This window comes from Chenopodium quinoa, unplaced genomic scaffold (assembly GCF_001683475.1).
Source record: "Chenopodium quinoa cultivar QQ74 unplaced genomic scaffold, ASM168347v1, whole genome shotgun sequence".
NCBI classification, from domain to species: Eukaryota; Viridiplantae; Streptophyta; class Magnoliopsida; order Caryophyllales; family Amaranthaceae; genus Chenopodium; species Chenopodium quinoa.
In genome coordinates, this window is record NW_018743175.1 from 775,888 (window position 1) to 790,822 (window position 14,935).

The following is a 14,935-nucleotide window of genomic DNA, read 5'->3' on the forward strand; positions in this document are numbered from 1 at the left end:
GATCAATTCTAACATGTTAGAACTTCTTTCAACTCTCTTAAAAGGAGTTCTAGTGATCTTGTTCAACATGCAAGTAGAACATTTATTAGGAGAAATATCACAAGAAGGTATCAATTCTTGTTTTGACATGAAAAGCATTTTATTAAAATTCACATGTCCTAACCTAGAATGCCATAAATCAAACAAATTCAAACCAACATGATTATCATTGATAACATTCAAACATAAATTATCCAAAACAACACTCTCTTTCAATGAGAGTTTAAACAAACCATTATCTAAATAGCAACGACCAACAAATGTTACACCCCTAGTTATAATGCATCTATTAGCTTCAAATACAAACTTATAGCCAAGACTATTCAAGGTAGGCCCATATACAAGATTTTTGCTAATTTCAGGAGCATACAAAACATTCCTAATAATAATTGCAGTCCCCAAACTAAACACTAGCTCAACTTGTCCTCTTCCAAAAACCTTGATGGTAGAGTTGTTCCCCATGTAGAGGTCTTCTCCAGCAACAACCTTTTGAAAGGTTTTGAACCAATGTTTACTCTTGCACACATGCCTTTAATCCCCCGAATCAATCCACCATGAGTCATCATCCTGCACCATAAAAATGTTAGGATCCGTTGCATTTAAGTCCAAACCGGAATTAAATTCAACCTCATGAACTGGATTACCTTTGGTGGATAGGACCTTGCTATCAGTAGCACGACCCTCCTTGGCTTTCTCCATCCTTCTCTTAAAAGAGAAACAATCCTTCTTGCGGTGACCAACTTTACCGCATTCCCAACAAGTAAACTTGTTACTTGTCATTTTCTTTTTGGACTGATTTATGAAAGAATAGTTATTCTTTCTCTTTCCACTAGTAGATGCACTAGCTCTTCCTTCATCTACCATATTAACGGTAGATGTGCTAGGATTTCCATCCTTAACACCTTCCATGGCTCGAATCCCTTCCTCAATTTGAAGATGGGTGGCCAAACCGGACAATGACATGTCCTCTTTCTTATGTTTCAAATCATGTTTCACATTCTTCCAACTAGGGGGTAATTTTTCTATAATACTTGAAACAACAAACAATTCATTCATGGCTATCCCATGTTGTTCCAAGCTACCATAAATACGTTGCAATTCATGAAATTGGTCCATTATGGGCCGACCATCAACAAATTTAAAATTATTAAAATTGCTAACTAAAAATTTCTTACTTGAAGCGTCTTCCGCCATGTATTTGCTCTCCAAGGACTCCCAAAACTCCTTGGCCGATTCTACATTTTGGTAGACATCAAAGAGATCATCCTCCATCCCATTCAAAATGTGATCACGACATATGAAATCGTCGTTGTCCCACTTCGATCTTTTTCGAACGGATTCCAAGGTTTCATTCTCATGTTCATCCTGCCTTGGAGTACTTATAACATAGGCAACATTCATAGATGTAAGAAGAAAATACATCTTCTTCTTCCATCTCCGAAACTCCACACCGTCAAACTTTTTCAGTTTAACAAAATTTGTGGTCAATTCTTTCACACTAGACATGCTTACTAAAGATGACTAAACCTCTTTAGATTGTTAGGTTTTACAGCAATTCAATTAACAAAGAATTACTTGAAGTTTGTGGGAAACAAAACCTAAATAGTGTATAATAATCAAATTATATAACAATCAAATACTTAATCAAAGTATTACAACCAAGCACCAAATAAACAATGTATATTATGAAATTACAAACAAGAACACTAATGTAAAAGATTCTAACTTGCCTCAACTCCAATCCGTGATGACGATAAACATGAACATGAGAAAATTGATGACCACTTGAGTCTCAAACCTTGATACACTGTCAAAGGCGTGTATACACTTTCCTAAAGAGGTTTATTTCCCCCACACGGTGCTTGGGTTAAACCGGAAATCCTCTTTGAGATACAATTGACAGTAAACTTCGTTCTTAGCACTAGAATCGAAGAACAATGAATAATTCAGAAAGAAAGGCTAAATTTCAAGAGATTTCTCACAATAGTTTGCAAGAAAATTGAGAGAAAAAGTGGAGAATACTTTTGGGAGAGAAAACAAAGAAAAATGTTCTATGTATTTTTCGTTGTTCCCGAAAATTCTCTTTTATAAGAGAAATAACCGTCAGCAAAAAACCACAGAACTGGGAAGCAGCGCGGGCGAGCAACAAACAGGAGCGGGCACACCTTAAACAGGCGCGGGTGCGCCACTGGGAAGCGCGGGCGCGCCTCTTTATAGAGCGGGCGCTCCTCCTAGAAAGTCTGCAAATGAAACCAGAAGACAGAGAGGGGCGCGGTTTAAGCGCGGTCTCCAGCGCGAGCGCACCACCAGAGCAGCGCGGGCGCGTCTCAGACAGCGCGGCCGCGCCCCCACTTTCATCCAACATGCTGATTTCCAGAGTGGTGCGCGGTTTAGGCGCGCTCTCATCGCGGCCGCGCCTACTTGGCGCGGCCGCGCTTAACATGGGCGCGGACGCGCTCCATACAACACTCTAAATCATCAACAACTTTTTCCCTTGGTTAAGGTCACTTTTGTCTTTGATTAGGGTAACTTTTTTCCTCGATAAAGGTCACTTTTGTACTTGGCTAGGATAACTTTTTCCCTCAATTAAGGTCACTTTTGTCTTTGATTAGGGTAACTTTTTTCCTCGGTTAAGGTCACTTTTGTCCTTGATTAGGGTAACTTTTTCCCTCGGTTAGGGTTACTTTTGTTCTTGACTAGGGTATCATTTTTCCTTGAATGAGATCAATTTTTCCCTCAATTAGGTCACTTTTGTCCTTAGTTAAGATAACATTTCCATTTATTAAGATTGTTATCGTCCTTCGCTAGATCAAGATACTTTTTCCTTTGATTAAGGTTGTTATTATCCTCGACTAGGATCACTTTTTCCCCTTGAGTTACGTTGCATTTTTCCTCGCTTAGGTACTTAGGGTCACTTATACCCTTAATCAGGGTTACTTTTATGCTTAATAAGGGTTACTTCTGTCCCAAATATAGTAAGGTAACTTTTTTCTTAGATTAGTGTCACCTTTATCATTCTTTAGGGTCACTTTTACCAAAAAAAAAATGGTGTAAATTTACCTTATAGCTAAGACATAGATATTGCTGGAAGTTGATAAAAGAAAGTTAAAAGATTAAGTCTCGATTCATACATAATTGTGGAAATATAGAGTGCTCGACCAATTGAACTAACAGACGTAGCTTATCGACACCACAAAATAAAATTAGTTTACTTGAAATACACCCTACAAAACCATTTACACCAAGATACATGTTTCAAGTCGATGATCACCAAGCTAAGAGCTAGCCTAGAACATTGTAACAATTGATGATCCGATCACTATGCACAAATTCAAGAAAAAAAAAAAACAACTTTGGCAGGAGCTTGTTATTTGAAGTGACTTATTAAACAGTAACTCAAGCATTAAAATCAATCCATGATCACAATTGACGACTGTATGAACGGATTGTGACCATGGATTGATTTTAATGCTTGAATTACTGTTTTTTATTGGTCACTAACTCACTATAACTGAAACAATAACTTTAATAAGTCACTCTAAATAACTTTAATAACTTTAATGCTTGAGTTACTGTTTTTTATTGGTCATGTATCCCGAGCATTAAAATCAATCCATGGTCATAATTGACGACTGTAAGAACATTGTAACAATTGACGATTTTTGCTTACATGGCCTGATGTATAATATTTTTACTCTATACCGGGTGCAGTAAAATCATTTAAAATATTATAATTACTTGATATTTTTGTTGATTTATTTACAATTTGGCCTTGATAAATGAATTTTGTTTTTTCAAGGTGAAAATTTAGAGCTCCTTCGAAATTGCCTTAACTGAATTTAATTAAACACGGAGTAAGTGTTAACGCAGTTGTAGAAATTGGGGTGTTTAGTTCAACAAGAGAAAGACAATGAATTTAAGAAAGCGGGAAATCAGATTAATGAAAACAAGTCATACTTTTACATAATTGTTTGTTTTGAATAAGAAAGGAAATTGGATCACCATACAACAACCACACAACCACCTTTACCCTTGTCTTTCCCTCTTCCTCCAGGCACCATGAAGACCCCCACCCACCTTGCCACCCCCCCTTCTCCCACCCCTAAAACACCTTACCATCACTCCTCTTCTCCCTGAACCCTCAACTATCCCTTCTTATCCCCTCAAAACCTTATTTCCCTTTTTCTCTCCTTCTCGCATCTATCTCTTTTGTGGGGAATGGGGAAGGGGTGGCTAAGGGTTGTAGAATGTGCAGGGCTAGATACAACCCATGGCTAACCTCACTCGCTCATGTCGTGTTAAACTTTTCAAAATGAGTGGCTTAGGCACTACACAAGCCCACATGCTACTATTTTTTTTTGTTTCATGTTGGCGTGTCTAAATCAAATTTAATTTATTTTGGTGTGTTTTGTTATGTTAGGCCATACACATTAAGCCTTGTCGTGTCTTTTCAAAGGAAAAAAATGGTTCATGACCATACACACATAGTATTGTATCGTATATTTTCATGTTAGCTCATGTCGCGTCATGGGCTTGCTCAGCGCAATGCCGTATTTACATAATACTCCTAAAATATTGGTTGGGTAGAATTTTAGAGAGAAAATTGGTAGTGATATAATTGGCGAATGAGATAATAAAATGATGGACTCTTATAACCATTAGTTAGTGTAGGGTGAACTCAAAAGGATAACCTTAATTGAAAATTGGAACTAATAAAAGGGACAAGGGGATTACTATACAACCTATGAAAATTATCCAATTCATTAATCAACGTGTTGTAGCAGTTGTTTATAAGGGTTGTCATTTGGTGGCTTATCTAATTCAATAGCGTATTAAACTTGTGTTATAATTAGTTATTTAATCGTAAATGATCAAGTCCAAACAACAAAAATAAGCTAAAAGTTGATACCCCATGTATTGTTCTACTCCATATATTTGAAGTGGAAGAGAAAACAAATCGAGCAACAAATTAGTTGGATAATCAGGCAATGAGCAACCAAGCAAAGATGTAAAAACCAAAAACTACGAATTGCAAATAGCAAAATATCCAAGTGTTCACCAAATATTAATACCCATAAGTATTTGAACTAAGTCTACGAACAAAGTCAAAGTCTTCGTATACCATACGAAGCTCAAACAAAAAAACAAATGGCATGAAAATTGTGGTGTAAATTCCAAAGCTCAGAATTTCCTACTCCTTTATAATATTACAAAATTCCTCATCATCAAATCAAAGCTAAACGTGAAAACTCCCCTTCCTCTCCATTTCCTTCCTTCTAAATCACACCAAATTCTGCTAATTCCATCCTTAATCCCACCATTAATAACATAATTAATTCATCTTCCCCTGCATTTCTCCCACGATCAAATCTGGGTTTTTTCCCCTTTTTCTGATCCGATCTCCTCAAATCGGATCTCACCGCATCATCAATGGCGCGCCACCGCATCACCACCTTAGTCATCTTCTTCCTTCTGACCCTATTTTCTCTCTCCTCCGCAGAAATCCGATCAACCAAGATCAAATCCGACAATCGACCCATAATACCCATAGACGAATTCGGGTTTACTCATACAGGTCGCCTCGAACTCAATGTCACCGGAATCACCCTCTCCAACAACAACAACAACCTCGATTTCTCCAAAGTAGGGTTCTTCCTCTGTACTCGCGATTCATGGCTTCATGTTCTCGAACAGCTCGAAGAATCCGATATCTCTTGTGCCCTTGATTCAAACCTCGTTAAAAAGGTTTACACCTTCAATTCTCTTACCCCTAATTCTAACTCTTTTGGGTCGCTTTTTGTTGAAACTGATTCTGATCAATATACCCTAGTTTTTGCAAATTGTTACCCAGAAAATCTGCTTGTTTCGATGAATATTAGGTCTGCAATGTATAATCTTGATGGGAAAACCCGAACCCGGGATTATCTTTCTGCGGGTCGGACTCTTTTGCCCCGGATTTACTTCTTCTTCTCAATTGTTTACTTTGGCATGGCTGTGTTCTGGATCTATGTTCTTTATAGAAAGAGATTGACTGTGTTTGCAATTCATTTCTTTATGCTTGGAGTTGTGACCATGAAAGCTTTGAATCTTCTTTGTGAAGCTGAAGATAAATCGTATATTAAACGCACGGGTAGTGCGCACGGGTGGGATGTGTTGTTCTATATCTTTAGTTTTTTGAAGGGTATTACTTTGTTTACTTTGATTGTTTTGATTGGAACTGGGTGGTCGTTTTTGAAACCCTATTTACAAGATCGTGAGAAGAAGGTTTTGATGATTGTGATCCCATTGCAAGTCGTGGCGAATATTGCTCAGGTTGTGATTGATGAGACTAGTCCATTTAATCAAGATTGGGTCACTTGGAAGCAGGTGTTTTTGTTGGTTGATGTGATTTGTTGTTGTGCTGTTCTGTTTCCTATTGTTTGGTCGATTAAGAATCTCCGGGAGGCAGCTAGGACTGATGGGAAGGCGGCCGTGAATCTTATGAAGTTGACATTGTTTAGGCATTACTACATTGTGGTTATCTGTTATATATACTTCACTAGGGTGGTGGTTTATGCACTTGAGACTATTACTTCTTACAGGTATCTGTGGACTAGTGTTGTGGCTGCTGAGTTGGCTACACTTGCTTTCTATGTGTTTACTGGGTACAAGTTTAAGCCTGAGGCTCATAATCCTTACTTTGCGATCGATGATGATGAGGAGGAAGCTGCTGTTGAGCAATTGAAGCTTGAGGATGAGTTTGAACTCTAATGGATTCGTGTCGTAGTTGTAAACATGTTTGCATTCATAGTACAAGGTATAGTGATCAATTCGGTTGCAGCTCTAGACTTGGTTACTGATGTGAATGTTTGTTCCTTCAGTGTAGATGATAGTAAAGCATAGTGATTTTTCCCCCCCGCCCCTTATAGTTGAATATGTTTAGGTATTATTACTCATTGTCCATTCATGTTGTTATGGACGCTGGTGACTTTGCTTTGATCTGCTTAAACGATACTATTTTACATAAATGTGATAAGCATACAATGACTTGTATCTCTTATGCACAATGCTGTGTTAATTTTTGATTGTGTACAATTCTCTACTTTGGCGCTGATTTGGTCAAGTTTTGTTAGTCTTGTTTATCATATGCCAGTAGCAGGATCTCTCTATTGAGTTCACATATTCTGATAATTATTGACGTGGTTGAGGTTGATTTATTTGGTAAATACTAAACATTAATAATCCTCTGCCTGCCTCTGTTTTTTCTCTTATGTATTTTCTGGTTCATAACTGCTCTGTATCTTGTTTACCTATGTACTTGTATTAGTTTGGATTCTGATGTTGCTGGGGCGTGATTGTGTATGAATTACGTGCTGAAGGTTGTTTGGCTGGGGAAGTTGGTCATTGTCTGATTTGATTGCATTATGGCTTAATTTAGTCAGTTAGTTTAGTTGCTGATGGTGTACAATGCGTTAGTCGTATGAATCCTCTATACTTGATGGCTTGAGGAGTTTGATAAAATATACGAAGTATATTCTTTGCAACAATTCACATTGCCAAAAATTGAACTTTACTGTTGAAGGACGCATTAGTTGCACTCCTAGTTTGTTTAGATGTGGCTTATTATGAACTAATCTTGTTGCAAGATGTACATATTCATACAGAATGTCATGGCATGGCTTACATTTTGTAAAGCTGGATTAGTTTTGTTATGGCTACATGTGAATAGGAAGCCATTGATACTTGTTTTGGTTCTTGAGAAGGTGAAAATGGAGAAAAGAAATAAGCGTTAGTCTCAAAAGAGCTGTTAATTTGTCATAAGAAGATTGTAAAAACCTTAACATGCTGCAATTACATAATCTATAGCTGTTATCAAGACTCTAAAGTTTATTGGTGCTTCAAAATTTTGCTTCTTATGCCTCCTGCCCATAGTGCTTAGATTTGTACACTTCCCTCTTTTCCCCCTAGGCTTGTGTGTTTTTGTGGAAAGACTTGGTGGCATCTTGGAATAGTTCATACCAACAGAGCCATTTTATGATCTGACCAGATAGCTATTGGTTGCTTATTTGCTCCTGTAGTTTGTCTAAAGTAAAGGTCTTAAAGTATGAGCATTAGCTTGTAGTTCTTGATTTAGGTTTTTTTGAGCCAGCTTATTCAAATTATTGGCATAAGCGTGTTGCGGCTTTTAAATTTACAAGGATGGAGTTTGTTTTTAAATTCTCATTGTGACAGGGAAAATCTAGAGTGGCTAATTGCTGACTCGATACAGGGCATTGAGTGTCTAATGTATCAATTTAGTTGTTTGGCGTGATAATCAACTAAGAATATGTACAGGGAGGTTATTGAGTTAAGAGCTTTTTAGTTTGGTGTCGGCAGAGTATTATCAGCATCTCATTAATCATAGATTTATGAATAGAAAGGAGCTTCTAACAGGTCATTTTAGAATTGGGATGTACCTTCTATGACTACAACTTGGTCAGGAAAATGTTAGGCTTATCGAGTTTGGTCATATACTCAATAATGATTTTACATGTATTGGATCCCTATTATTCATCCTGGGTTGTCTGTTGAAGATTTTGGCAGGAAGCAAAGGTTTCAAGATTTAGTGATCAAAGAAATTTGCTTCAAGGCCTTGCTTCAGTTCATTATTTTTGTTACAGAACTATATTATGTTCTTGCTTCATTACAGAATTCTGTTGAAATTGCTTTGGTCTTGAGTTGGGTAGACTGGTAGTTGTCCATTATGTGAATCATGTGAAAGTGATACGTGATACAAGGCAATGTGCATGGCTTGTCTGAATTATGCTTTCAATACCATCGTTTCTGCCAAATGTTGCGGTTTTATTATTTGTTCCTTGTGAACAGGAAGTCTTGGATCTTTTTCTACGTAGTATGTTTTGGTTTCACAAAAGTAAGAGTGATGGCATTATATCTTGTACTACCTCTGTTTCATATTTTTTGCAAAGATTTGACATAAATTGTAGTAGAAAATGTCTAATTGTTGCAAATAATATGAAGTGGAGGTAGTAGGAACTTTGTTGAAGGTTATAACATGTTGCAGATACATAATCTGTTGCTGTTGAGATTCTAGAAGTCAATTAATCGCCTCATGGAATGGAATTTTCGTAAGATAACTGTTTGCTGATTTAATTGCCAAGTAGCAGTTTCTGCTGGTTCTAGAAAAGGAAGGCAGCTTGCTTTGAATCGTCTTTATTTTCTTCTACTTTGTGTTGATGAGAATGGCTCCACAGGATTTGATTATTTTTCATGAAGTTAAAGCCTTGCAGTTTCCGTTATCCTATAAATTGTCCATTATCTTAAGAAGTTAACATTCAAAACAGATGGTTTATTGTTATTTGGTACATTCAGCCATGCAGATTGCCTATGTAGTCGAACACGGTACATACATTTACAACTAGCGCTGTTCACCCGAAAACTGTTCTTTCTGTCCTGTGTCCACCCAATTGCCTATTATAAAGTATCAAATAACTTCTATTCAAAGTAGAAGGAAAAGCAAGGTTTCACAAATTCTATGTTCTATTGGGTAACAAGGTTTCCAATGATTATTATGAAGTTAGATTATAAATTTATATAGGTCGAATTAATCTCAAATACGTAAGGATGATGATTGCACAACTAAGATATATAGGTCAGGTATTATTCTACATAATTACCTATATATATATAAAGAATTATGGTTACTTTAAAATTCCACATAGCTATCCAAGAAGGATTTGTACCTAACCCAAATTTGACTTGACAACTTTTTTACGGGTCTTCCATTCAAAAAACCATTTTAAGGTATAATTGATTATTCAACCCTCTTTATAATTTATAAAATTAATTTTTGTATTAAAGAGTTGTGACACCATTGCAACATCACTAAGTGGCGTGGGTTAAAACCATCCACTTCACAAATACAAGCAGTTTCCATCCCAAAATCATACAAGACATGACAATGAGGGGAGCCCTTAGCATTATAAATTGAACACAACTTCCGTGTTTTTTCAATGTGGGATACAATTTTCAACACTTTTTACACTCTTTTAATATAGAACAACACTTTCACTCACATGTGGATTTGTTCATGGGCCTAACACTTCCTTTCACATGTGAGTTGTCTATAATACTGATCAGATCACAACAACCGAACATGAGCTCTAATACCATAGTAAACGGATATGAACCGCACCTGTTACGAGTGAGTTCACTTCACAATTACAAGGAGTTTAACTACTATTTGTCAAAGAAAAAGTCATAAGAAAATATCTAGAGATTTTTTATTCCCATGTGTCCTAAGCTCCTAACTCAGTTGTGACAAAATTAAATACTTGAGTGCTAAAAAAAATATAATAAGTGCTGTTTAACTATATTGATAAACCTAAGTGCACTGAAAAGTAATACATTAAAATAAACTTAGTAAGGTACTTTTAATGAAGACTTATATATTTAATTAGCGATTGGTTCATTGTTAAACTGTACATAATCTCTGTTTGGGTCCAATTTAGTCCAATTGGGCCTGGTCACTGAATGATCCAATTAAAAGCCCAAGGTTAAGGTTCAACTCTCCAAATGTGCTAAAGTCAAAAATCAACATCCTCAAAGCCATGTCAAGGTCAGTCAACGGCCCAATCAGCTTGGCCCAGCCCAACTGACTTCCGGGCCCAATCCGCCTCCTTCATTAGCCAAGGTATAAAAGCCAACAATTTGGTCAATTCTTGGTAAGACAATAAAGCCTCAAGCAACTAAACTCTTGCACAGCTTTCTCTCTCTAATATACTGACTTAAGCATCGGAGGGGCCTTCCTCGGCGTCCCCCCCGAGGCTAGTTTACGTGTATTTGTTGTGCAGGAAACCCTCGGCTCCTGCGTCGTTCGGACCGAGACCAAGTTCCCTCAAGATAAAAGGATCTTCCGAGATTCGATTGTTTTCATCCGAAACAATCTCTAAAGACTCTACTACGATAGTGGAAGACAAATTTTTTAGAATTTGCATTTTTTAAATTAATCTTTTATTTTATTTTTTGTTTCTATTCAAGATTATGTGCTATAAATATCTAGAGTTTCTAGCTTAATTCATTTCTCACTATTTCTACAACTATATTTTTATATATATTAGCTTCTTACATTCTTAGCTTGTTGTGTTTTAATTTCTATAATCCTTGAAAAAATGGGGTTTAGCCTTAATTACAAAACTACCATACTCCTTTGATAATGATGTTGTTATTTGTACTTGGCTATGGTCAGGACATCTACTCTAGAGCAACCTATTTTGGTCAAGCGAATCCAAGTATGCCTTCTTGTTTCTCTATGTTTTAGTAGCATGCATGGTGTATTAGCATGCATGCTTTTGGTCAACCTATTTGTACATTTTTTTGCATAGTTTAGGTCCTTGATAAAACTTTTTTTTTCCAAATACGGAAAAAAAAAAAATTTATCGGTCATTTAAGTACTTATGTGAAAATAATGATACCTTTAATTTTAAGTAGTTTTCCGTAACTTTACAATATTTATAATAAAAAAAATTAACCATATTACTTCGTATTATATATTCAACCTCTAATATAGTTATGCTTATGTATATATGTGATGAGGAAAGAAATTACGTAGTGACTAATTTAACTATTTAAATTAAAGGGTAATTATATAAGTAGCTTTATTTTATGGTTACATATAAGCATTATTAAGTGCATATTCTGATCAAAATAGTTTACGTTTGCAATTCTTCATAAAAACACCTAATGGGAGGACCAACGTAATTAATGTTCTATTTTTTATATTAGCTTCGTTCTTATACTTAGTCGGTAGCCCTTAGGGCTATACTATATATATGTTAAAATTATCAATTCTTAAATCTATAGGCTAATCTAACTTATCACTCTTTGAAGTCCATATCAATTACTTAATAATCTTCAAACTAATGTTTTTTGTAGGATTAATTAAAATATTAAATTTCTTTTCTTTAGTAAATAAAATATGAACTTTATGCTTATGTTTAACTGTTCATTTGACAATTGTATACTAATTTTTTTTTTTTTTTTGGTGGAAAATTGTATACTGAATTATGACATTACTACGTGAGTGGCTGATAACATAATTAATATTATTGACTTAATTGCATCTATTAGATGGAGCATGTGGATATGGAGAATATGGGAGAACTGCTAATGATGGTTATGTAGCTGGTGTGGACAGACCTTACAAAAACGGCATTGGTTGTGGTGCATGCTACCAGGTAATCCCTTCGATTCATAATATATTAATAATGTACTATTAATGTTCGTCTATTTGACTTTTTTTTTTTTTTTTTTTTTTGTAATGGTTTTTAATGCATGTATTTGATCATTAATATTCCGATTTTAATAATTACTAGGTAAAGTGCAAGACAAGAGAATGCACACAAGATGGGGTGGTGGACTGGTGGTGGTGGCAACAGATTTTGGGATGGGCGATAGGACCGATTTCCTATTTCCGGCCAAGACCTATGCTAAGATGGCCCAGCCCGGGTTAGAAGCCGAGCTGCTCTCATACGGCGTTGTTAACATCGAATACCATCGAGTCCCTTGCACCTTCCGTGGTTCAAACTTCATTGTTAACATACATGAAGCCACCAGATACCCTAACTACTTGGCCATTATTATCACCTATAATCCTATTCTCTATGACGTTGTTGGTATTCAAGTTTTGCAGGTTTGGTTCTTTCTCTCTTTTATCCTACACTTGGGATATTAGTAAATGTTAGCTCTCAAGTCAACCGCGTGTGTGGAGAGGCACAGTATGATAGAGTTATGAGAAAAAAGAGTATTGAAAGCTTATAGAGTATAAGAGAAAGTTTATAAAGTATGAGTAAGCAATAAAATACAACTATACACCCGAGTGTACATTTGATCAAGTATGTTAGCTAAGAGTTAAAGATATAATTTGACTATCAAGCTAAAGGAGTAAATAAGAGAATTACACAAACTAAACACAGTAACTTATAATATTTCATGTCACACGTTGACGTGAGTGCTCGTTACATGACACTAAGGTTACCTAATAGGAAAATCTTAATAGGAAATTATTAGTTTTAGATTTTTAGGCCCCAATATAGGCAATATTTGGTGGTTGGTACACTCTTACAAGTAATTTGTTTATTGGGCTCAATTGGGCTTCTTACTATTTAAAAAAAAAAAAAAATTGGAAATGCAGGAGGAAACCCAAGAATGGAAGCCCATGAGAAAGCCATTTGGAGCAGTTTGGGACCTGGAAAATCCACCAAGAGTAAATGGAGGTTATAGACTTAGATACTTTCTTCAAGCCAGCAACACTAATGCTGCCACGTGGGTGGAATCCCCTACTCTTATTCCTGCTAATAATTCGCGGAAAGGAGCTGATTTTGAGCTTGCCATTAAACTCTAATTGTTACTATTAGCCCTTTTGTATTGGTCATCACCCCTTTAATTTCTCTTTAGTTACCTCATAAATTAGTGATTTAATAAAATTATGGACCGTGTACTTGAATTACAATTGTGTTGATTAATTACCATCACTTTAGTAAAAAAAACCAACATGCATGGATTCAAACACAATTATTAAAATTAGGGCCGGTAATTTTTGCACAACCGACTTTATACCAAAATACTGGTCTTTTCTATTGAATCTTGGGGTGTGCAGTATCAAATAAAGTTGTGCGGAAATCACTTTCCTAAAACTAGTCATAATAAAGATTGTGAATAATGTCATAAGTTAATATGTGTCAACAAAAAAATAGAGGATCTATTTATTAATTTTTTATTGAAAAGTAGATGGGTTGGCAAATAGTGAAGAAATTTTTGTTACAATATTAATATTATTATAGCATTAAGAGAGGCAATAATATTTTATATTAGTGATTCCATTTTAAAGGTAAATTAATTTCATCAATTTAATTGAAGTAGGAATATACTAGTAGGTGATTCAAACAAGATGATTCTAGTGTCAATATTTTGCTTGACGAGTTAAAGGATTGATTAGTTGAGAGTTGTTGTATTTTTACTTCATCAATTAATACCGAAAAGACTAAGCTCCCTAAAAGGGTGCCATATTTGAGTGCGTAATAGAACGGACTAGGAGTATTAATTAGCAATTCAGTATATACCAATACACGTTACAGAAACATTTTTCTCATGTTTTTTTATATGATACTAGTGTATTATAGCCTACATTAATTGGGTATAGAACTTTAAATAGCAGGAAAGGTAAATGGCAGCGTCTATTTGAAGTTTATGTGCCCATTTTTATTGGTTGGGACCACTTTTCTTCATAAGAAGGAGAGTAGGGACTAGGGAGGATGATGAACTCATGGAGTCATGGTATTCAATTGAATATTGAGATTGAGAACAATCCTTCCTTTAAAAAGATTAGAAAAAAGGAAATTCTTTTCTTAATGAAAAATGAAACTCTTAAGAAAACATACGCTCTCGAATCAAAATTTTATATTGTTTCGACCATTATTATTGAAAGTTAATGTAACGTTTTGTACGAGTAATATATGAAGTATAGTTAAAATTCAATCTTTGTTACATTAATACAATATCCCCAAAACTTGAAAATTCATGTTTAGGACCATTGGAAAGTGTAATAGGAAATGACTTTAAAGGAGTACCGAGTCATGTTTAAGAATTTTTTTTAATGGTGCAAGTATTTACAACTCTAATACTACAATTTTATAGTTTAGAATTTACAAGTGAATGAGTGATAACCACAATGGGCATAATCACTATCTCAATATTCACTCTTGCAATTTATGGGACAAATTAAAAAAAAAAATGTAAATCAGTTGAGACATAGATGGATCTAAGATTAAGTGAGACACTGCAAACTTTCAGATCAATACCCGTTTCATTATTTTGTTTTAAATGAAAACTATTTTTGAAATGGTAGGACACGTGTCACTCA

At 35.4% G+C, this 14,935-nt stretch overlaps 1 protein-coding gene and 1 pseudogene across 1 annotated transcript; both read left to right on the forward strand.

Annotated features, from left to right (window-relative positions):
* The first annotated feature begins 5,122 nt into the window (after nt 1-5,122).
* On the forward strand, nt 5,123-7,113 carry LOC110732314 (protein GPR107-like). The gene has a single exon (XM_021912234.1). The coding sequence runs from the start codon at nt 5,470-5,472 to the stop codon at nt 6,787-6,789; it is 1,320 nt and encodes a 439-aa protein (XP_021767926.1). The 5' UTR covers nt 5,123-5,469; the 3' UTR covers nt 6,790-7,113.
* Nucleotides 7,114-11,117: 4,004 nt separating this feature from the next.
* On the forward strand, nt 11,118-13,610 carry LOC110732315 (annotated as a pseudogene).
* The last annotated feature ends 1,325 nt before the right edge of the window (nt 13,611-14,935 follow it).